Source organism: Melozone crissalis, unplaced genomic scaffold, assembly GCF_028551555.1.
Source record: "Melozone crissalis strain CALT ecotype California unplaced genomic scaffold, PUWL_Pcris_2 ptg000005l_1, whole genome shotgun sequence".
In the NCBI taxonomy this organism is placed as follows: Eukaryota; Metazoa; Chordata; class Aves; order Passeriformes; family Passerellidae; genus Melozone; species Melozone crissalis.
Genome location: NW_026535783.1, coordinates 9923523 through 9946696, shown reverse-complemented (window position 1 = coordinate 9946696; position 23174 = coordinate 9923523). Strand labels below are relative to the sequence as shown.

General features: G+C 50.1%; 1 protein-coding gene across 1 annotated transcript in view; it reads right to left on the bottom strand.

Annotated features, from left to right (window-relative positions):
* LOC128942958 (uncharacterized) overlaps positions 1-23174 on the bottom strand; it is a 64459-nt gene that overhangs the window by 22626 nt on the left and 18659 nt on the right. Inside the window, exon 3 of the mRNA XM_054285698.1 lies at positions 7211-7342. Coding sequence (XP_054141673.1) covers positions 7211-7342 — 132 coding nt within the window. The remainder of the gene's footprint in view (positions 1-7210; positions 7343-23174) is intronic.

Sequence of the window (23174 nt, the reverse complement as noted above, 5' to 3'; positions counted from 1 at the left end):
ACATCCGTAGCACTGTCCTCCTTGGGGTCTGTTTCTTTTCTGCATTGCCGCAAGAACTTTGTTGATATTTTCGTCCTGTTGATGAAGTAATTTCTCGAACATCTTCTCCAATGTCTTGTCCTCTGATTGCCCTTCTGAGCGTCCCTTTAGCTGTTTCTCCCATTCCTCTTTTAATTCATCCTTTACAATCGCTGCGACGTGCTGAGGCGTCCCCACCTTGCTGCATGCCTCCACCATCTCTGCCAAGGATGGCCGTCCTGGCATGGTGCTAATCACCCGTTGACAATCCGGGTTGGCATTGCCGAAAGCTAAATTCTCCAAGAGAGGCCTCTTCACTTCTTCTGTTGTCACCTGTCGATCCACGGCTTGCGTGAGTCGGTCGATGAATGACATGAATGGCTCTGTGGGACCTTGCCTGATGCAAGAGAACGGGACATCCGGAGCTCCTGTCGGCGTAATTTGCATGATTGCCAATCGCGCTGCTTCTTTGATGTCGTTAAACACTCTTCGTGGAAGCCGCGCTGCTTGTTCCCCTGGATTATCATCTGGAGGATCCCCTGCTAATTGCCCTTCTGTGAGGTTCGCATTCGGCCCACCTTGGTATCTGTTCCGCAACTCAGCAAGATATTTTCTCCACCTTTTTTCCCAGACAAGACTCTGTGTGTCAGTGAGGATCATTGCCACAATACTTCGAATGTCATATGGTGTGAGATCATACATAGAGAATGTCCCTCTTAATAGCTGTTTGAAGTATTGTGAGTTCAGCCCAAAAGTCTGAGCTGCCTTCCCTAAGTCTTTGAGTGTCTCATGACCCATCCTTTCCCACCTCGGATTCTGTCCCTGGGCATCATATGTCACTGGCATTGTCAAATCCCCTGATCCCGGGAATAAATGCTTTTCCTTTTCCAATGCTTCTCTGATTTGCCTCCAATCCATTGTCTTCACCGGCTCTTGAAACCCCTCTTCATCAGATTCCATTGGGATTTGCATGAATAATGGTGTTGTAGATGTCATCGGTGATTCATAGTGTCTCATTTTTCGCCTTGAGGTTTTTGGCCTTGCTCCTAAATCCGAAAAGGAAACTCGAGGATCCTGTTGATATTTCTTCTTCACTGTATCGAATGAATGCAAGAAGCTTTTTGCTGCTTCTGCTGCTGATAGCATCCATGTTGGGACACCTTCCGATGCTGTGATCCTTATGACATCTTCCCCTTGTAGCTGTTCTTCATCTGAGCTTTCATCATCTTCATGAAATCCCGAAGTGGATGGATAATCCCTTTGTCGTGTTAACATTGTTTTCTTCGAGGTGCTTTTCTTTTTATATATTGTTGGAAAAAATTGCTGCATTGTTGCAGTCTCGCCACGAGATGGCGCTGTGGCTCCGCCGAGCCGACCCGGCATGTCGTGCACTTCTGCCCTCCTGCCACTAGGTGGCGCTGTCACCGGCCTCCCTGGCTCGGATGACGGAGCGATCTCGACTGCCCCACTTCCTCTTCCGGCTCGGCGTCTCCCATGAAGGGAAGGGACTGGGACTCCGAGGCTCTGGACCAAAGGCGCCAGATCTGGAGATGGTGTGGAGCCCCGGGACGTAGAATCCCTAACACGGCCCCTCCTCACCCGCGACGTCACGGGGGACCGGGCTCGGGTCCGCGCGCGTCCTACTCTCTGCGCGTGCGTAGTCTCTGAGCTACTTCCGGTGTCCCCCAAGGTGACGTCATCGTCTCCCCCCTGTTTCACCTCCGAGGTTCCAGCCCCTCGGTCTGTCCCAGAATCCGACCCCTCCTCCTCTGACGTTGTGTTCGCCTCTCCCGCCGGCACCCCGGCTCTACCCGCGATTCGAGCTGACCGTCGCACCGGATTTGACGTCACAACCGCGCGCCTCCTGCGTCTCGGCGCCCCCGCGGCGGCTCGCTGAGGCTGCACATTTTCCCTCAGCCCGCCTTCCGCGTTCGCCGCTTTCGCGCCCGCGTGTGAGTCTACACCCCGGTTTTTGCGAGTTTCGCCCTCCGCGCGCGTCTCCTCATCCTCACCCGCGCTGCTCGCGTTTGCCGCCGCCGCCGCGTCGCCGCTTTCACCGCGAACAGGCCCCCCCCCCGATCCCTTATCTTCCTGCTCCCCCCCTTCTGCTCCTGACTCCTCCACACTCTCTGGAGTTTCAGGACGCCCTTGGGGTTTGTTGCATTTTTTGATCGGGGGTTTTAATATTTTTTCCCGCTCTCTTTTTTCGAGAGCCCTTTCCCCCTGGCCTTTCAAAGCCAGAGTAATTTTTTTCCCGGAGCTCTGCCGCTCCGCCCCCTTCTCTGAGGGTACCGCAGCTTCTCGCTGCTTTTCCAGTCTTTTAGACTGCACTGAAATACCTTGTAACATGATTCTTGCCGGCGAGAGTAGCTTTAACGCTGTCTCATCTTTTTTTGTTGCTAAAATATATAAATGCCTATTAATTTCTTGCCAAAACCCCACTTCGAACAGCAGATATGTCTCTGCAAGTGGATAATTGAGCCTTGCCCATAATAACAGCTGTTTTAATTCTTTCTTTGGGATCCCTTCTGTATATAATTCTGCTACACTTTGTAAGGTGGAAAAGATTTCCCGTTGTTCTTGGGAGAGTGATGCCCCCATGATTTTATTTTGGCCTTCTTACCGAATCTGTCGTCAGAGTGGTCTGGAGGCCCTTGTTCTCCGTCCAGCAGATTACGAGGGATGGATCAGAGGCGCCTTTCTGGTCCCAGTCCAGGCCGCTCTGCTACGAGCTGTCTTCAGCAGAAGCTGAGAGATGGGATTTCTCAGTGACTGCTGATTTTTGCAGCTTCTCCCGGCCGGTTTTTTCTTTTTCTTCTTTCTTTCTTCAGGCTTCCCTCCTCTGGAGTTATCAGTGCTGTTCTCTTGGCTCTTCAGCTCTTCAGGGCTTTCCCCCCCCCGAAAGGTTTGGTGGGAGATAGCCCGCACAGCGGACGCCAGTTGTTGGATTTCTGGGCTGTTTAGATGGTCTGGGGAAAAAGCCCAAAGATGGCCTTGGGCCCCCGGGTTCGAAAGGACGAGAGGAAGCTTCAGATTTGTTCTCGGTCTCGGTGTTTATTAATTGCTTATCTAAAAGATTTTCTCTTGGCCTGACAGAGTTCTGCTCAGCAGTCAGCCATGGGCACACACTGAAAGCCCCTGGGGCGGTCACCTATCTTTATACCCAGAGTTACGTATACAATATTTATCATTTTTCTCCAATACCCTCTATCCTTATTAACCAGTGTTCCCCTAGTAAGGTCCAATCCCGGAGTGCCAACTCCACCACAGAAGATGGAGGCCTAGAGGAAGAAGAAGAAGGAGAAGGGCACGCCCCAGTACCTCCATCTTGCCTCTCTAGACCCCCCTGTACAGGGATCTTAAACCCTGTATCTCACACTCCAATTAACTTGTCCCTTCACCATTCACCCCAGTGAAATCCTCCCGTCCTCATACTGATGTCATCTCCCATGTGGGATCAAAGTCCAGCCACCAGACATTTCTGGCAGCATTCCAGGACTCCCGAGCCCCCCAGGGGGGGTCTTGTTCACCCTGCACCCCAGTTCTGAGAGACTGAGATCCCACACATCACAGGTCAAAGGGCAAGTTCTGCTCACACTGCCTGCAGGAAATCCCTAGCTCCTGGCCACACTCCAGCACTCAGCATCCTCAGCCAGCAACAGATAGCACTGGCTGCTCCAAAACTTGCACCTCTGCCCTGCTCTAAAGACAGCACCACCCAACAGCTGGAACTTACAGCCTCAGGATATCCAGGGTGTAGTGTGGCCAAAGATGGAGTCTGGCGTTCATCCATCTCAATTTGCTCCTCTTGGGCTTCTTCTCCAGGAGCAGAGGGAGCCAGGGGAGAGATGGCCGTTGGTTTTGTCAGCTGTGGCAAGAGAGAAGCATGAGGCACAGGCCATGACCTATCATTCAGGACATCATTTCTTTTCAGATCTACCACCACATCTTCTAAATAGAAATCAGAACACTTCATAGTGTGATAGGGATTCTTACACCCACTGACCAAATTTAAATGGGCCCCTGCAACAGAACTCTAGATGGATATAGGGTTGATATTCCTCCATGGTGGCTATCAGCAAGCAATGTTGCCTCTGTAAAACAGAATTTTAAGTTCTTGAAAGCTCTGACTTGGAAAAGTTGGAAGGAGACCCCAACTTTTTGCTAAGGGAGCAGAAGACATGGATAACTCTAACTGGATGACAATCTCATCCTAGGCTGAAAAAGGGTAGGAAACGTGGTGGAAAAGCATCTTAGATTGCTGGAACAGGAGAAAATTATCAGGGCAAACCTCTCCTAGCAAACCAACAAGCCAAGGAGCCAACAAGGCACAAGATGGAAGTGTCACCCATTCCAGTGTTTAAAGCACTTGAATTCAGTGTGGGGATGTTTGGCAGGGAAATGGTCCGTGTGGTGAGCACTGTTGGGTAGGGATTGATGAAAGTCTGCCTGAAAGTTGTCCTGAATCTCCCATTGTCCAGGTTAAAGATCCCTCAGCACCATCTCCCTGGGCTTGTGCTCCCTCAGCCTTGCCCAGCTCCTCCGTCCTCCTCTGAAAACGCTGCGGCCCCTCCATGACTTTCTGTTTCCCAGGGACCCACAAGTGCACACAGCACTCCAGCTGGGGCTGCAGCGCTGCCCAGCACAGGGCCACGCTCACTGCCCTGCTCCTGCTGCCCCACTGCTGCTGACACAGCCAACCATGCCCTTGGCCTTCTTGGACACCTTGTCCAGGGCTGGCTCTTCTTCAGCTGATCTTCTATGGCGCTCATGGGGCATTTGACTTGTGCAGCTCTCCAGTCACAGAGTTGGCCATTTGCTTTCAAATACAGCATTTAGCCTTTCTAGATGGCCTTCTTGTTTTCAGCAACACATGGCAGCGGTAAAGGTCTTGCTGCTTCACACTTACTCCAAGCCCCAAGTCACTTCAAAAGCTGCAGTCTTCATCACTAAATGCATCAACAGAAACTTGCCCCTTCTTCTTTCTTGCCTCATTTGGAGGCTTCAAACCTACTCAGTTTCTTTGTTTGGCTAGACAGGACAAGATCCATGGACAACAGAACCATCTCCTCGCACCATATCAAAAGCCAAAACCAGTTGGCCGAAAGAACTTTGTAGATGTGAAGAATAACTCAAGAAAACTCCAGACCAGTTGCACATGCCATTGGCCATAGCGAAGGACAAGCCAAGAGAAAGAGTTTCCCCGAGCCAAGCAGCCACATGCTCTCCCAGAGGCATCAGCCCTTTGGGGCCTTAATATCACAGGTCAAAGGGCAAGTTCTGCTCACACTGCCTGCAGGAAATCCCTAGCTCCTGGCAACACTCCAGCACTCAGCATCCTCAGCCAGCAACAGATAGCACTGGCTGCTCCAAAACTTGCACCTCTGCCTTGCTCTAAAGACAGCACCACCCACAACTGGCACTTACGGGCTCGGAATATCCAGGCTCTGGTGTGGCCTGTGATGGAGTCTGGCATTCATCCACCTCAATTGGCTCCTCTTGGGCTTCTTCTTCTACAGGAGCAGCAGGAGCCAGGGGAGAGATGGCTGTTGGTTCTGTCACCTGTTGCAAGAGAGAAGCATGAGGCACAGGCCATGACCTATCATTCAGGACCTCATTTCTTTTCAGATCTACCACCACATCTTCTAAGGAGAAATCAGAACACTTCATAGTGATATAGGGATTCTTACACCCATTGAGCCAGTTAAAATGGGTCATTTCAACAGAACTCTAAATGGATATGAGGTTGATATTCCTCCCTGACTGCTATCAGCAAGCAACGTTGCATCTGTAAAACAGAGGTTTTAGTTCTTAATAGCTCTGGACAGGAAAAGTAGGAAGGAGACACCAACTCCTTTTCTGCTGCTGATGCAGATAAGGAAAACTCTAACTCGAGAGCATTCGCATCCAGGGCTCAACAGGGAGGGAAATGTTGTGCGGAAGCATCTTGGCTTGCTGGAAAAGGAGAAAATGAACAGGGCATACCTCTTCTAGAAAACCAACAAGCCAACGCAGCACAAGATGGAGGAGCCACCCACTCCAGTGTGTAAATCCCGTGGCTGCTGTGAGAGCACGTTTAATAGGGAAACACCCCTTGTGCTGTGCACTGTGTTGTAGCGATTGATGTAAGTCTGCCTGAAGGTCCCTCAGGACCCTCTCATTATCCAGACTAAAGCTCCCTCAGCACCTCCTCCCTGGGCTTGTGCTCCATTCCCTTGCCCAGCTCCTGTGTCCTTCTGTGAAAACACTGCAGCCCGTACCTGACTTTCTGCTTCCCAGGGACCAACAAGTGCACACAGCACTCCAGCTGTGGTTGCAGTGGTGCCCAGCACAGTGCCATGCTCACTACCCTACTCCTGTTGCCCCACTGCTGTTGACACCGGCCACCATGCCCTTGGCCTTCACTGACACCAGGTACAGGGCTGGCTCTTGTTCAACTGATCTTCTATGGCGCTCATAGGGCCTTTTGACTCTTCCAGCTCCCCAGCCACAGAGTTGCCCATTTGCCTTCAAATACAGCATTTAGCATTTCAAGATGGCTCTTCTTGTTTTCAGCACCACATGACAGCAGTCAATGACTTGCAGCTTCCCCCCCAATCCAGGCTCCAAGGCACTTCTCAAAGGTACAGACTTCATCACTAAATGCAACAACAGAAACTTGCCCCTTCTGCTTTCTTGCCTCACAAGGAGGCTTCATAACTACTCACTTTCTTTCTGTGATCACACAGGATAGGAATGGCCCCCCCACAGCTTCACAGACAACACAACCATCTCCTTGCAGCTTGTCAAAAGCAACAAGTCACCTGGTCCAAAAGACTTTGTAGAACTGAAGAAGAACTCAAGAAAACTCCAGACCAGACTCACAAGCTAAACACAGCATTCCAAAACCGGAAAACAAACAAACAAAGACCAGTGACCTACAGCATTACAACTTGTGCCCACAGCCACTGCACTGCAGAAGCCATGTAATAGAGCTTCCCTGAGCCAAGGAGCCAGATGCTGTCCCAGGGGCACCAGCCCTTTGGGGCCTCAACATCACAGGTCAAAGGCCAAGTTCTGCTGTCACTCCCTGCAGGAAATCCCTAGCTGCTGGCAGCACTCCAGCACTTAGCATCCTCAGCCAGCCACAGGAAGCGCTGGCTGCTCTGAAACTTGCACCTCTGCCTTGCTCTCAAGACTAGCTGTCACTTACAGGCTCAGGATATCCAGGCTGTGCTGTGGGCAAAGATGGAGTCTGGCGTGCATTCATCTCAATTTGCTCCTCTTGGGCTTCTTCTCCAGGAGCAGAGGGAGCCATGGGACAGATGGCTGTTGGTTCTGTCAGCTGTGGCAAGAGAGAAGCATGAGGCCCAGGCTGCCACCTATCACTTAGAACTTCATTTCTATTCCAATGTCCCACCACAAATTCTAAGGAGAATTCAGAAATATTCTTAGCGACATAGGGATTCTAAGTCCCACCAACTACTTTATATTGGGCCAATTCAAAAGAACCCTAGATGGTGATAGGGTTGATGTTCCTCTCTAGCTGCTATCAACAAGAAATGCTGTCTCTGTACAATGCAGCTTTTAGTTTTTGAAAGCTGTGAATTGGAAAAGTAGGAAAGTGTCACAACGCCTTTGCTACTGCTGCTGCAGACATGGAAAAATTCAAACTGAATCACAATCTCATCCAGGGCTGGTAAAGGGTAGGAAACAATGTGCAGAAGCATCTTAGCTTGCTGGAAAAGGAGAAAACGAACAGAGCAAACCTCTCCTAGCAAACTAACAAGCCAACAAGCCCACAAGCCAACAAGGCACAAGACTGAAGTGTCATCCATTCCAGCATGTAAACGACATAGACACAGGGAGGGGATATTTGGTAGGGAAACGGCCCTTGTGGTGAGCAATGTTATGTAAGGATTGATGGACGTCTGTGTGAAGATTCCTCATCTGCCTCCCATTGTCCAGATTAAAGCTCCTCAGCACCTCCTCACTGCACTTGTGCTCCACACACTTGCCCAGCTCCCCCGTCCTGCACACACTGCAGCCCCTCCGTGACTTTCTGCTTCACAGGCCCCACAACTGCACACAGCACTCAGGCTGTGGCCGCAGCGCTTCCCAGCACAGGGCCACGCTCACTGCCGTGCTTCTCCTGCCCCACTGCTGCTGGCACAGCCACCATACCCTGGCCTTCTTGGACACCTGGTCCACGGCTGGCTCTTGTTCGACTGATCAGCTATGGCGCTTATGGGGCCTTTTGACTTGTGCAGCTCCCCAGTCACAGAGTTGCCCATTTGCCTTCAAATACAGCATTTAGCATTTCAAGATGGCTCTTCTTGTTTTCAGCACCACATGACAGCAGTCAATGACTTGCAGCTTCCCCCCCAATCCAGGCTCCAAGGCACTTCTCAAAGGTACAGACTTCATCACTAAATGCAACAACAGAAACTTGCCCCTTCTGCTTTCTTGCCTCACAAGGAGGCTTCATAACTACTCACTTTCTTTCTTTGGTCACACAGGATAGGAATGGCCCCCCCACAGCTTCACGGACAACACAACCATCTCCTTGCAGCTTGTCAAAAGGAACAAGTCTCCTTGTCCAAAAGACTTTGTAGAACTGAAGAAGAACTCAAGAAAACTCCAGACCAGACTCACAAGCTAAACACACCTTTCCAAAAATGGAAAACAAACAAACAAAGACCAGTGACCTACAGCATTACAACTTGTGCCCGCAGCCACTGCACTGCTGAAGCCATGAAATAGAGCTTCCCTGAGCCAAGGAGCCAGATGCTCTCCCAGGGGCACCAGCCCTTTGGGGCCTCAACATCACAGGTCAAAGGCCAAGTTCTGCTGTCACCGCCTGCAGGAAATCCCTAGCTGCTGGCAGCACTCCAGCACTCAGCATCCTCAGCCAGCAACAGGAAGCGCTGGCTGCTCCAAAACTTGCACCTCTGCCTTGCACCAAAGACTGCACAACTCACGACTGACACTCACAGGCTCAGGATATCCAGGCTCTGGTGTGGGCAATGATGGAGTCTGGCGCTCCTCCACCTGCATTTTCTCCTCTTGGGCCTCTTCTCTTGGAGCAGCAGGAGCCAGGGGAGAGACGGCTGTTGGTTCTGTCACCTGTGGCAAGAGAGAAGCATGAAGGACAGGCTGTCACCTGTCATTTAGAAACTCGTTTCTTTTCAGATGTCCTACCTAAATTCTAAGGAGGAATCAGAACATTTCATAGTGACATAGGGATTCTGAATCCCACCAAACAATTTAAAATGGTCCAATTCAACAGATCTCTAGATGCATTTGAGGTTGATATTCCTCCCTGGCTGCTATCTGCTAGCAACCATGTTTCTGTAAAATGCAGCTTTCAGCTCAGGAATGAAATGCAGGAAAGCCACAGTAATGACCTTGCGACTGCAGCTGCAGACGTGGAAACTTCAAACTGGATCAAAATAACCTCCAGTGCTACAAAAGGGGAAGGATACGCTGTGCATAAGCATCTTTGCTTGCCGGAAAAAGAGAAAATGATCAGGGCAAACCTCTCCTAGCAAACCAACAAGCCAACAAGCTTACAAGGCACAAGATGGAAGTGTCACCCACGCCAGTGTCTAAAGCACTTGGATGCAGTGGGAGGATGTTTAGTAGAGAAATGGCCTGTGTGGTGAGCTCTTTTGTGTAGGGATGGATGGAAGCCTGCCTGAAGATCACTCATGAGCCTCCTGTTGTCTGAGAAAAAGCTCCCTCAGCACCTCCTCACTGGGCCTGTGCTCCATTCCCTTGCCCAGCTCCCCTGTCCTTCTCTGAAAGGGCTGCAGCCCTCCATGACTTTCTGCTTCCGAGGGACCCACAAGTGCACACAGCACTCCAGCTGTGGCCGAAACACTGCCCAGCAGAGGGCCATGCTCACTGCCCTGCTCCTGCTGCCCCACTCCTGCGGACACAGGCCACCATGCCCTTGGCCTTCTTGGACACCTGGTCCCAGGCTTGCTCTTGTTCATCTGATCTTTTACCACACTCGCTGGGGCCTTGTGAGGAACACAGCTCTCCAGCCACGGATTTGGCCCTTTGACTTTAAATACAGCATCAGCCATTTTTAGATGGCCTTCATGTTCTGAGCAACACCAGAAAGCAGTCAAGGACTTGCAGCTTTCCAGGCCCTAAGGCAATTGCCAAAGCAGAAGACTTCATCACTAAATGCCTCAACTGAAACTTGCCCCTTCTGCTTTCTTGCCTCATCCTGATGCTTCATAACTACTCACTTTCTTTCTTCGGATACACAGGATAACAGTGGCCCCCCACAGTTTCATGGACAACACAACCATTTCCTTGAAGCTTATCAAAAACCAAAAGACATCTGGTCCAAAAGACTTGGCAAAACTGAAGAATTACACAAGAATTATTGCAGCGCAGCCTCACAAGCCAAACACACCATTCTAAAAGGGGAAAACAAAGAAACAAAGGTCCGTGACCTCCAGCACTACCACGTGTGCCCTCGGCCATAGCACTGCTGAAGCCCAGAGAAAGAGCTTCCCTGAGCCAAGGAGCCAGATGCTCTCGCAGAGGCACCAGCCCATTGGGGCCTTAACATCACAGGTCAAAGGGCAAGTTCTGCTCACACTGCCTGCAGGAAATCCCTAGCTCCTGGCCACACTCCAGCACTCAGCATCCTCAGCCAGCAACAGATAGCACTGGCTGCTCCAAAACTTGCACCTCTGCCCTGCTCTAAAGACAGCACCACCCAACAGCTGGAACTTACAGCCTCAGGATATCCAGGGTGTAGTTTGGCCAAAGATGGAGTCTGCCGTTCTTCCATCTCAATTTGCTCCTCTTGGGCTTCTTCTCCAGGAGCAGAGGGAGCCAGGGGAGAGGTGGCCGTTGGTTTTGTCAGCTGTGGCAAGAGAGATGCATGAGGCACAGGCCATGACCTATCATTCAGGACCTCATTTCTTTTCAGATCTACCACCACATCTTCTAAGGAGAAATCAGAACACTTCATAGTGTGATAGGGATTCTTACACCCACTGACCAAATTTAAATGGGCAAATTCAACAGAAGTCCAGATGGATATAGGGTTGATATTCCTCCCTGACTGCATTCAGCAAGCAATGATTCATCCGTAAAACAGAGGTTTTAGTTCTTAATAGCTCTAAATGGGAAAAGTATGAAGGACACACCAGCTCCTTTTACTTCTGCTGATGCAGATATGGAAAACTCTAACTCGAGAGCATTCGCATCCAGTGCTCAAAAGGGCCGGAAATGTTGTGCGGAAGCATCTTGGCTTGCTGAAAAAGGACAAAATGAACAGGGCATACCTCTTCTAGAAAACCAACAAGCCAACACGGCACAAGATGGAAGAGCCACCCACTCCAGTGTGTAAACCCTTGGTTGCAGTGCGAGCAGGTTTAGTAGGGAAACACCCCTTGTGCTGTGCACTGTGTTGTAGCGATTGATGTAAGTCTGCCTGAAGGTCCCTCAGGACCCTCTCATTATCCAGACTAAAGCTCCCTCAGCACCTCCTCCCTGGGCTTGTGCTCCATTCCCTTGCCCAGCTCCTGTGTCCTTCTGTGAAAACACTGCAGCCCGTACCTGACTTTCTGCTTCCCAGGGACCCACAAGTGCACACTGCAGTTCAGCTGTGGTTGCAGCGCTGCCCAGCACAGGGCCACACTCACTGCCCTACTCCTGTTGCCCCACTGCTGTTGACACAGCCCACCATGTCCTTGGCCTCCTTGGACACCTGGTCCAGGGCTGGCTCTTGTTCAGCTGATCTTCTACCACACCCCTGGGGCCTTTTAACTCATGCAGTTCCCTAGGCGCAGATTTTCCCATTTGACTTTTAATAAGACATCAACCATTAGTAGATGGCCTTCCTCGTCTGAGCAACAAGACAAAACAGACAAGGATTTGCAGCTTCATCCCCTCTGCAGCTTACAAGGCACTTGCCAAAGCTGCAGACTTCATCCCTAAATGCAACAACCAAAACTTGCCCCTTCTGAATTTTTTTCCTCACCAGGCGGCTCCATTCCGGCTCACTTTCTTCCTTGGTCAACTCGGGGTAATAATGGCTCCCCAACAGCCTCATGGGCAAAAGACACACTCATTGCACCCTATCGAAAGCTGAAAAACACCTGGTCCAAAAAGACTCTGCAGAACTGAAGAAGAACTCCAGTAAACTCCAGACCACTTTCACACGCTATTGCCCATAGTGCAGCACAAGGCAAGAGACAGAGTTTCCATTAGCCAAGCAGCCAGATGCTCTCCCAGAGGTACCAGCACTTTAGAGCCCCAACATCCACAGGTCAAAGGCCAAGTTCTGCTGTCACTCCCTGCAGGAAATCCCTTGCACTTGGCAGCACTCCAGCACTCAGCATCTTCAGCCAGCAACAGGAAGTGCTGGCTGCTCCAAAACTTGCACCTCTGCCTTGCACCAAAGACAGCACAACCCACAACTGGCACTAGCAGGCTCAGGATATCCAGGCTGTGGTGTGGGCAAAGATGGAGTATGGCATTCATCCCTCTCAATTTCCTCCTCTTGGGCTTCTTCTCCAGGAGCAGAGGGAGCCAGGGGAGAGATGGCCGTTGGTTTTGTCAGCTGTGGCAAGAGAGATGCATGAGGCACAGGCCATGACCTATCATTCAGAACCTCATTTCTTTTCAGATCTACCACCACGTCTTCTAAGGAGAAATCAGACCATTTTGTAGCCACACAGGGATTCTAAATCCCACCGACCAATTTATAATGGGCCAATTCAACAGTACTCTATTTGGATCTGAGGTTCATATTCCTCCCGGGCTGCTATCAACAAGCAATGCCATCTCTGTAAAATTCTGGTTTTTGTTCTTGAAAGCTATGAAATGGAAAAGCACGAAATCGACAGCGATGCCTTTGCTACTGCTGCTGCAGACAGGGAAATCTCCAACTAGATCACAATTTAATCCATGGTGGGAAAGGGACTGGAAACGTTTTTGAGAAGCATCCTTGCGTGCTGGTTAAGAAGAAAATGAACATGGCAAACCTCACCTAGAAAATGAACAACCCACAAGCCAACAAGTCACAAGATGCAAGTGTCCCCCACTTCCGTGTCTAAAGCACTTGGTTTTACAAAGAGCATGTTTAGTAGGGAACCGGTCCTTGTGGTGAGCACTGTCACGTAATGATTAAAGGAAGTCTGCCTGATGGTCCCTCAAGAGACTTCAATTTTCCAGACTAAAGCTCCTTCAGCACCTCCTCCCTGGGCTTGTGCTCCATTCCCTTGCCCAGCTCCTGTGTCCTTCTGTGAAAACACTGCAGCCCATACCTCACTTTCTGCTCCCCAGGGCCCACAAGTGCACCCAGCACTCCAGCTGTGCGTGCAGCGCTGCCCAGCACAGGGCCACGCTCACTACCCTGCTCCTGCTGCCCCACTGCTGCTGGCACAGCCCACCATGCCCTTGGCCTTCACTGACACCAGGTCCAGGGCTGGCTCTTGTTCAGCTGATCTTCTACCGCACCCTTGGGGCCTTTTGACTCATGAAGCTCCCCAGCCACAGAGTTGCCCATTTGCCTTCAAATACAGCATTTAGTGTTTCAAGATGGCCTTCTTCTTTTCAGCAACACATGACAGCAGTCAAGGTCTGGCAGCTTCACCCCCAGTCAAGGCTCCAAGGCACTTACCAAAGCTACAGACTTAATCACTAAAAGCAACAACAGAAACTTGCCCCTTTTGCTTTCTTGCCTCACAAGGAGGCTTCATAACTACTCACTTTCTTTCTTTGATCACACAGGATAAGAATGGCCCCCCACAGCTTCACAGACAACACAACCATCTCCTTGCAGCTTGTCAAAAGCAACAAGTCACCTGGTCCAAAAGACTTTGTAGAACTGAAGAAGAATTCAAGAAAACTCCAGACCAGACTCACAAGCTAAACACAGCATTCCAAAACCGGAAAACAAACAAAGACCAGGGACGTACAGCATTACAACTTGTGCCCACAGCCACTGCACTGCAGAAGCCATGAAATAGAGCCAAGCAGCCTGATGGTCTCCCAGAGGCACCAGCACTTTAGAGCCCCAACATCACAGGTCAAAGGCCAAGTTCTGCTGTCACTGCCTGCAGGAAATCCCTAGCTCCTGGCAGCACTCCAGCACTCATCATCTTCAGCCAGCAACAGGAAGTGCTGGCTGCTCCAAAACTTGCACCTCTGCCTTGCACCAAAGACAGCACCACCCACAACTGGCACTTACAGGCTCAGGATATCCAGGCTCTGGTGTGGGCAAAGATGGAGTCTGGCACTCCTCCACCTGCATTTTCTCCTCTTGGGCTTCTTCTCCAGGAGCAGAGGGAGCCAGGGGAGAGATGGCTGTTGGTTCTGTCCGCTGTGGCAGGAGAAAGGTATAAGGCACAGGCCATGACCTATCATTCAGATCCTCATTTCTTTTCACATTTACCACCACATCTTTTAAGGAGAAATCAGGAACTTTGATAGCAATGGAATACTAATTGAAATGCACTGCAAGTTGCTCTCATTTAAATCCTGCACCCTGCCTCTTATCTGGTAACAATGTTATTGTTGTAACACCTTGCTTCTAGTTCTTTTAAGTTCTGAAATGGAAAAGCGGGAATTAGGCAGTGATTCCTTTGTTTTTGATGCTGCAGTCACCAAAAGGGATTTTTTTCTGGCCTATCCAGCTGGCCCTCTACACTCTACTGCCACTGGCCAAGCTCTCAGCTTGCTCTAAAATTCTTCATCACCCCAATATGAAATCTCTCTTTCTCACTTACCTCATGAGCAGCATCTCTGAATGTACGCCTCACGTGACCTGTAGTGGGGAAGAGAAAATTAACCAGATGCTGTGAGAAAACTGCTTGGGCTGCTGAATCCCACAGAACAAGTCAACCCAAACAGAGATGACTTCCCGTTTCACAACTTCCCTCCAAAAGACACATTCCATTCACAGCCAGCAAGAGATCAGGACAATACTCTTGGTTGTGCCTACACTTTGGCCTGTTTTGCCATAAATGAATACAAACATGATCAAGAAAATGCATATTGTTCTTTATCACTCGGTGCTCCTGTTCTACCAAACACATCAAGTAGCTTTTTTTATCCTCTCCCTCAGTTCCTTGTTTTAGAAAATCATGCACTAATTCTCATTAATTCTCTTGCTGGAAACAAGTTGCCCAGAAAAGCTTCCCCCAAATCAACCTGAGCTGTGGCACTTCTATTGTGAAACAGGACAGCAGCAGCTCCAGGGTTCTGCAGCAGACACTCACTGCTTTGGAATTTGCATTTCCTTGCAAAGGGAACCACTGTTTTAGCACTCAGTAAAAGATCAAGTTAGACAGTCAAATCCTTTCATGAGAAAATTTAGAAAGAAAGAAGCATTCCCTGAATTCTGGGATCAACGGCAGAGTTTTTAGAAGGCCCTCCAAGGAGGTCTCCCATTCTACATTTCCAAAGGTGTCTTGCAATCCCAGTAAACTGAGGAAATGACAGACTCTGCTGCCACAAACTCTCTTGTGGAGGGAACAGAAGCCCTGCAGGTTCCCTTGCAAATGCTTCCCCTGTGGCTACAGACACCCCCTTTTTAGCTGAGCTACTTGAAAGGACGTTTACCAAACCAGTGTCATTCTAATGTTCTTCCTGTTTCAAAATCAGAAACCCGGTCACTGAGAAAGAGCAGGAAGGCATACAAAAGCCAAGATAGGTTACACCCAGGGAAAACCTCTACTTACATGCCAGCTGAGTCAGATAATAGCTGGAATAATAAATGTACATCTCTGCCTTTATTCCCCTTTGGAAGCAGTCAAACTGGCAGCATCTGCCTGTATGCAGGAGCTGCTCCAGGCTGGGAATGTCACTGGCGGTGCTGATTTCCAGAGGCTTCTGTGTGCCAGGGGAAGCCAAGGCAGGAGCGGGTTGAACGGCGCTGCTGCTGCTGCTGTGTGCCAGAGAGCCCTGGCTGGGCAGGGCACGGTGCCCACTGCGCTGCAGGCTCTTTCTCCTGCCAGAGCTGGGCACACTTGCAACAAGGCATGACAACTTGTGGGCAAACCAAGGGGTTTCTGGGGCTGCTCTGCTCTGCACACACCCAGGACACCTTGGCTCCCAAAAAGGTCCACCAGAGGAAAACATAAGGTGAAAATGTTTCATTTTGACCTTTCTTTCCTGCTTACAGAAGTTGCCAAAATGAAAGTTTTCAAGCAGGGTCTGATCCCTGCTGCCAGCTCAGGGTTAGATAGGAGGCATTACTGTATTTTAGTACTCGGTGCATAGGGAATCACTTCTCTTACATATGTACATCCAGCAATCTCACTTACTACTTGGTATCTACGGAATTAAGATATATTCAATTTGTGGAAACTCACAGGCTAAACATTACCCCAATTTATCAAACACATTTCTATCACTTCTCAGAATTTATTGACATCAGAGCAGGAGTGTTCTGTAGGTGCTTGATGGTCACTGTCACAGGTTCAGGAGGAGACCCATGCACAAAAGAACCTAAGCCACAACCGGGCCTGCAAAGCAAATAATACATAACAACCCCTGGATTCCCAAAAATCTGCTGAGCCAGAGAAGGAGATGGATTGTGGTGCTTGGCACCAGGGGCAGGTAGGCAGTGCACTTCCAGGACATCCCCTAGATCAAAATGCTGTGCATCTCATCTTTCTCACCCCTCCACCCCAGAACCAGGCCCTGTATCTCCGGTTCAGGAGTGGAATTTTCCCAGTTACAGCATCGGCCCACACATGGCCGGTGTGTGAGATGAGGCCATGATGGCTCAAGATACCGACTCCCTGCCACCAAGAGCTCCATTATGCACTGTTCCCCTTTCAAAGCTTGACTGCCCACCAATTGACCAATACATTGTTTCTCTTTCAAGGGTGTCCTGTCCTGACTATATCATGCTTGTATCCCCAGTCATCTGTTCTGGTTTTGCTGAATAATAGGTTTTGCACCTTTAAGACTTGTTCCAAGAATAAAGTGGCAGGGAGAAGAAGTATGGAGTTTCATTCAGAAACTGCACTTACTCCTCCACATTCCTGCTCCTGCACTGTGCTGTCTGCAAATGGACAGACAGCAGGACAGAGGTCTCCTTTGCTTTTAGTTAGTTTTAGCTAGCTGAGGCAAAGAAGTTCTCTGGACTGTGGGATTTTTTTCCATTTTCTTTGGACCTGTTTAGACCTTCTCCAGTCTGAACACCAGAAGAGCACTGGCAGCTCACACCTGTGACCCACCAAGCCGGGCCTGGGCTGCGGCATTTCCAGCACCACAGGGACTGACAGGAGACTGAGTGAGCTGAGTCACAGCCCACAGAGGAGACTTTCTGAGTTTGTCTTTTTTTTGGAGCAGCAGGAGGTTTTATTGTTTAATATTGTTTGGCTTTTATTGCTTAATAAACAGTTTTTTCCACTCTTTGCCAAGGAGGTGATTTCTCCCAAACCGGTTGCGAGCGGGGCCAATTGAGTCTGCTTTCTAGAGGAACCCCTTCGGGGGTTCTCTCCCAAATTTGCCCTCAAACAGGGCAAAGGGTCAAGTTCCCACCCATTAAACAAGACACCTTTCTTCATTACCTTGTCAACCTGCTCAAACATCAAATATGGCAGGGCCTTGGACGCAGTTGCTTGAGAAATATTCCCATTCCTCAAATTCTCCTTTACTAATCAAGAGCATCCTAAAAACACTTTCTTCCTTTGAATGCATTCCAGCTAACTTCTAAGGAGGACCATTCTCTTTATTCTCAGGGTTAAGACAGCCACTTGCACACATTAGGCACTGCAATGGGGGAAGGCAACTTGGACACATTAAGCGCTGCCTGTTAAAGCTCAAGGAATTCACAAGACTAAGCCCCATTTGTTACGCTTTAACATTTTCCCAACATCTCTCCTTCCTACTCTCAAAATCAAACACAAGCATTATGCCAAGAAGTCCTGCAAGTGCTTTTGCTGAGTGAAGACACATTGCATCCTTTCTTCAGAAACTAATAAAAAAACCACAAATTGCTGACTGCAACCATTCTGCTCCCTTCCTAATCAGTTCACTACTCAAGCAAAACCCTCAGGCACATCTCTGATTCCCTCTCACCCAGCAGCTCAGAGCTGCATTGCACATCGCTTGCTGTGTGCCAGAGAGCACAAAGCAGGCTGGCCTGGTGGGCCTGAATATTCCTGCCAAACACTCTGCATCTCACACCTTTGCTCTGGCTCAGTGAAGAACTGCAGGATTGCGGGCGCTTCCTCCCAGAGCTATGTGAGGCGCTGGCTCCTGCAGATGTGCCCTGCCAAGCTGTCCCTGCCTCACGCTGGCCTCGCTTCCCCTGGCACAAGAGCCGGGCCTGAAGGAAGCTGCCCTGTGCTCCAGCCTGCTGAGCAGCCCAGCTCCCTGCCCCGGTGCCCAGAGTGCTGCACACACTGCTGACCTTTGCCAGGAGTTGCAGGGCAGCCGGCAGAAGAGGAGGAATCCTCAGGCAGCCCAGCAGCCCTCAGCTGCCCTGGGCCTTTCTCTGCTCCTGGGCACACTCCAGACGGCCAATGCCTCCAGGCTGGGCTGTGCCCAGCACGGCTGCGCTTCCCCTCGGCAGCTGCCAGCTGCCACCTGGGCTCTGAGAGCAGAGGATTCACCCGCTGCCAGGAACAGGCACCCAGGGCCTGGCTGCTGCCTCTTGCAGCTCCAGGGGCCTCCTTCCAGCCTGCCTCTGCCGGGGCTCAGCCTGCTCCGGCCTCTGCCGAGGCTCTGCTGGGGCTCCACCCCGGCCAAGGCCGGGCCCGCTCTCACCTCCCAGGCGCTGACAGCTCTGCACCACAGGAGACCTTCCCGAGCACCCTCTCTGATCTTTCTGCTTTCTCACTTGAGCAAGGCTCTCCTCCAGGCAAAGACATTGCATTTAGGGATACAAATCCAAGTGGCAGGAACCCAAATGTTCTTGATTCACAGCTCAATGCTGTTGCAGCGCCTGAGTGGGGTCACTGCTGGTGAGAGAGATGATGAATCTTGTTTCTTGATCAGAAGGCTGGATTTATTGATATATGATATAAAATACATTATGACTATACTAAATAGAATAAAGAGAGAAGTTGCAGATGCTTGCTAAGCCAAGAATAGAAAAGAAAGAATCTAAAACAAAGTTGTGCCCAGGGACTCGGTCCCCTGGCTTGCTCTTGTGATTGGCCCTCAATTATAAACATACAAACATGAGCCAATCAAGGTGTCCCTGTTACATTCCACAGCAGCTGATAACAACTGTTTACATTCATCTTCTGGGGCCTCTGGCCTCCCAGAAAATGCAGAAATCTGAAAGAAAGGATTTCTGTGAAAAAATGTCTGCAACATCTCACCTTTCTAAATTGTATAAAATAAAAGAAAAATGCTGATGTGGAATGAACAGGAAATTTCTTCACCTGTAGAATATACAATAACTAACAAATCACTAAAACAATACTACAATATAAGAAAAATGCAAAATACAATGCAAAGAGAATTTGAGTCCATGCAGCTGAGTTTCAGGAACAGTCCAAGAGTCGAAGTTGTTTACCTTGGAATATCTGAGAGTCCTTTTTGGTCCTGAAAACAACTTGCTGCAAAAGGAATCCCATCAATAGTTATCAAAAAACCATTGACAGTCATAACACAATTTTAAACAGTTTGTGGAATGTCCTTTCTGGCCCTTCAATGCTTCAGAGCTGCTGCCCGCTATTTTCAATCTTTTTTATTTAATTTAAATTTTTTTTTTTTTTTTTTTTTTTTTTTTTTTTTTTTTTTTTTTTTGATTGAAGAGCAAAAGAGCAGAAGCCGAGCAGAGCAGTGCCAGAGAAGGAAAGGCCCTGGGGGCCCTGGCCCATGCTGGACCAGGAACCCCAAAACTGGCTCACAAAGGGGGACCAGGTCCAGTAGGAGGAACCTCAATCCCCAGAAACATCAAGAGGCCAAATGCTGGCCCTGGCCCAGAAACTTTCTCAGCCCAATGGCCCAGGCCAAACCCATGACAGAGGCTCTGCATTCCCGCAGGCCTGAACCCTGCTGCCAGCACAATGGCAGCACGGGTAGTGAGACGCTTCCTTTCCCCAAAACCACTGAGGCATGCCAGCAGTGAGGAAATAGAAGCCTTCCCCAGCAATCCCATCTGGGGTCTGGAGATGTTTGTTTCCCACAGCAAACCAGCTATGGTCTCCTCCAGCTGTGCCATCTTCCCCTGCACTGCATCGGGTTTGTCTCTCATCCGCCCCGTGGCATCACCATCCCCATCCCCTTCGGGCTGGGGATCAGAGGCAGGGCTCTCGGGATGCACCTGCCCCCCCATGCCACTAGGACGCAGGAGAGGCGGCAGCCTCCATGGGACAGCAACCGAAACACCACCCCCCAAACCGCCGAGCTTGAAAGCCGGCAGCCGGGCTGCCGCAAGAGTCAGCTGGCGGGCAGCCCCCGCTCCACTGAAGGAGAGACCCCCGGCCGGGGTAGCTGCTGGGGCAGCCGGTCCGGGACGGTCCGGGCTCGAACCAGCCGCCGGTGCCATGGCAGTCTCTGACGCCGACACGGAGGACAGAGCCTGCGACAACGCCAGAGCCGCTGGAGCGGCCAGTCCGAGCGGCGAGGGGGGGGCCGGAACTGGGGAGGGAACCGCGCTGAGAGTGGGATCAGCCACGGGCTGCTCCGAGGGTCCCGCAGGTTCAGCGCCGTTTTCAGCCCCATCCTGAACAGGAACTGTCTCGCCTTGAGGCGGCGGGGATGCGCGGGAACACGCTGTTGCTGCGTCCCTTGACTCTGAAAGCGGCGGCAGGCACGGCACAGGCAGCAGCGGAGCCGGGAGAAGCGGCGGAGCATCGCTGTTGCTTAGCAACAGCTCAAGCACAGGAAGTGCTGTCTCTTCTGCCTCCTCCGACGCTGAGCCGGAAGCTGGAGACGCATCCTCGTCGTTGCTTAGCAACAGCTCAGGGGGCGGGGAGGCCGGTGAAACCGCGGGCAGGACAGCCTGGAGAGGCGGAGACGGGATCTCCTGGAGTGACGGCTCTGGAAGGACCGGAGAAACCTCAGAGACCGGTGCCGCCCCCATGTCTGAAGGCGGAGTCTGAGAGGCCGGCGCTGGCTTGAGCGGCCACTCCCATCCCCCCGGAGAGAGAGAAGGGGGGAAAGGAGGAAACTCCATCTGAGTATGCTCCGGAGCAAGAGTAAAAAAAACTTCTTCGCCCAGCGAAGTTTCAGCCCCCCCCGCCGCGAAGCAGGGCGGGGGGAAAAGCCCAAAGTCATCACCCACCGGGTCTTCTGCCAAGGGGGGGGGAAACGGTGCCTGGCCATAACAGTTAGAAATCCATTGAAAACAAGCTGCTCTGCGTTTCAGAAGTGGGAAAAGCTGTATAAATGCTGGGTAGATAGAAGGCAGGACACGTCCCTGGCTCCAGACGAACTGGAAAATGGAGTCCATGCACTCCCAGACAAAAGCATCTAAAGCGTACAGGACATCAGTAAAGAACCCAAAAAGCTTTGCCCATCTAAAGAATTTATAGAGATCTGTTTCTGACAAAAAGCAACCATCTTCTCTAGACCAGTGGTTCCAGAGGGCTATAAGTTTATCCTCTGAAGGGGAGAATTGAATCTCTTCTGGCAAGGCATGTGTCTGCCATACAAACAGCCACACGCTACGAAGGGCTGGTTCATCAGGGATAGAAAAGCCCACAGTACCTTTTGAAAGAGTCCAGCTTGCTCTGGCCAGCTCCACAGGTCTGCTGCTCTTTTCCATCATCTTTCCTGAAGGTTTTCCAGAAGAAGGTTCTCTTTGTGGTCAGCCTTGGCTGTGAACTCTGTCCAAATCAGGATCTTCAGTTCTTCAGCTCCTGGCTTGAGTCCACTTTTGTGGTCACTTCAAAGCAACCATCAAATGCTACACATACAGGATTTTTACCCAGTGCAGCAATTTTGCTCCTCTGGTCTTATCAAATTAATTTTTGCTCTGACACGAGGGGTCACCAGATGTTGCAGCGCCTGAGTGGGGTCACTGCTGGTGAGAGAGATGATGAATCTTGTTTCTTGATCAGAAGGCTGGATTTATTGATATATGATATAAAATACATTATGACTATACTAAATAGAATAAAGAGAGAAGTTGCAGATGCTTGCTAAGCCAAGAATAGAAAAGAAAGAATCTAAAACAAAGTTGTGCCCAGGGACTCGGTCCCCTGGCTTGCTCTTGTGATTGGCCCTCAATTATAAACATACAAACATGAGCCAATCAAGGTGTCCCTGTTACATTCCACAGCAGCTGATAACAACTGTTTACATTCATCGTCTGGGGCCTCTGGCCTCCCAGAAAATGCAGAAATCTGAAAGAAAGGATTTCTGTGAAAAAATGTCTGCAACACAATGCCTGAATCCACGCAGGGTGTTTGGGCTGCCCCATTCTTCCTTTGCCTTTTCCTGCAAATGCCATTGCCCTTTCTGCCTCAGCTAGAAATATCACAGCTAGGCAAAAACCTGCCACTGGATCCTATTCCAAGGGCCGTGTGCTCTGGGGAGGATGAATGAAAAAGATCCTTCCCCACTTTCAAGGCAAAACAAAGAAGCCATAAATGTCACTTTACACTTTTCAGAGACAGCTGATAACTCAGAGGGAAATGCTGAGCTTATTCGCAGGGTGAAAAATAATGGAATCTTCCAGATGAGTTGAAGTTTCTGACGATTTATTGATTTACAATCCTACTCTACAGTTGTACTCTAAGCTAGTTATGGAGTAAATGGTCCTGATGTCATTATCACAGTGTTAACGTCTCCTTCCTCCTCTTCTCTGAAATTATGAATGGCACCAGGAATGAAGCAGGCTCAGCTGATAATACAAATGGATGCTGCTCACAAATAAAACCCAAAACAATAAAAAACAGTGAAGCGTGACATTCCAAGCTCAAGTGCTTCACAGGCTCCATCGGGATTCCTCTAATTCCTAGAAAGATGTAGAATAAGCATCTACAGGACAATCTGCACCTCCATCTTCATGTGCAGGATCTTGCCATCACAAGTAAACCTGGCCCAGAAAAACGCTCATCCATTTGTTCTGGTTGCTTCATCTTGCTGGGAATTTTGCCCTGCCAGTGCTCTAGAAATTGTGCTTTCTGTCCCTGGGGTTTCTTCCTCTCAGGAAACTCAGGGCAACAAAAACAAAACAAGGCAACAGAAACAGTCAGAAAACAGAATTCCTCTCTGTGGGAATC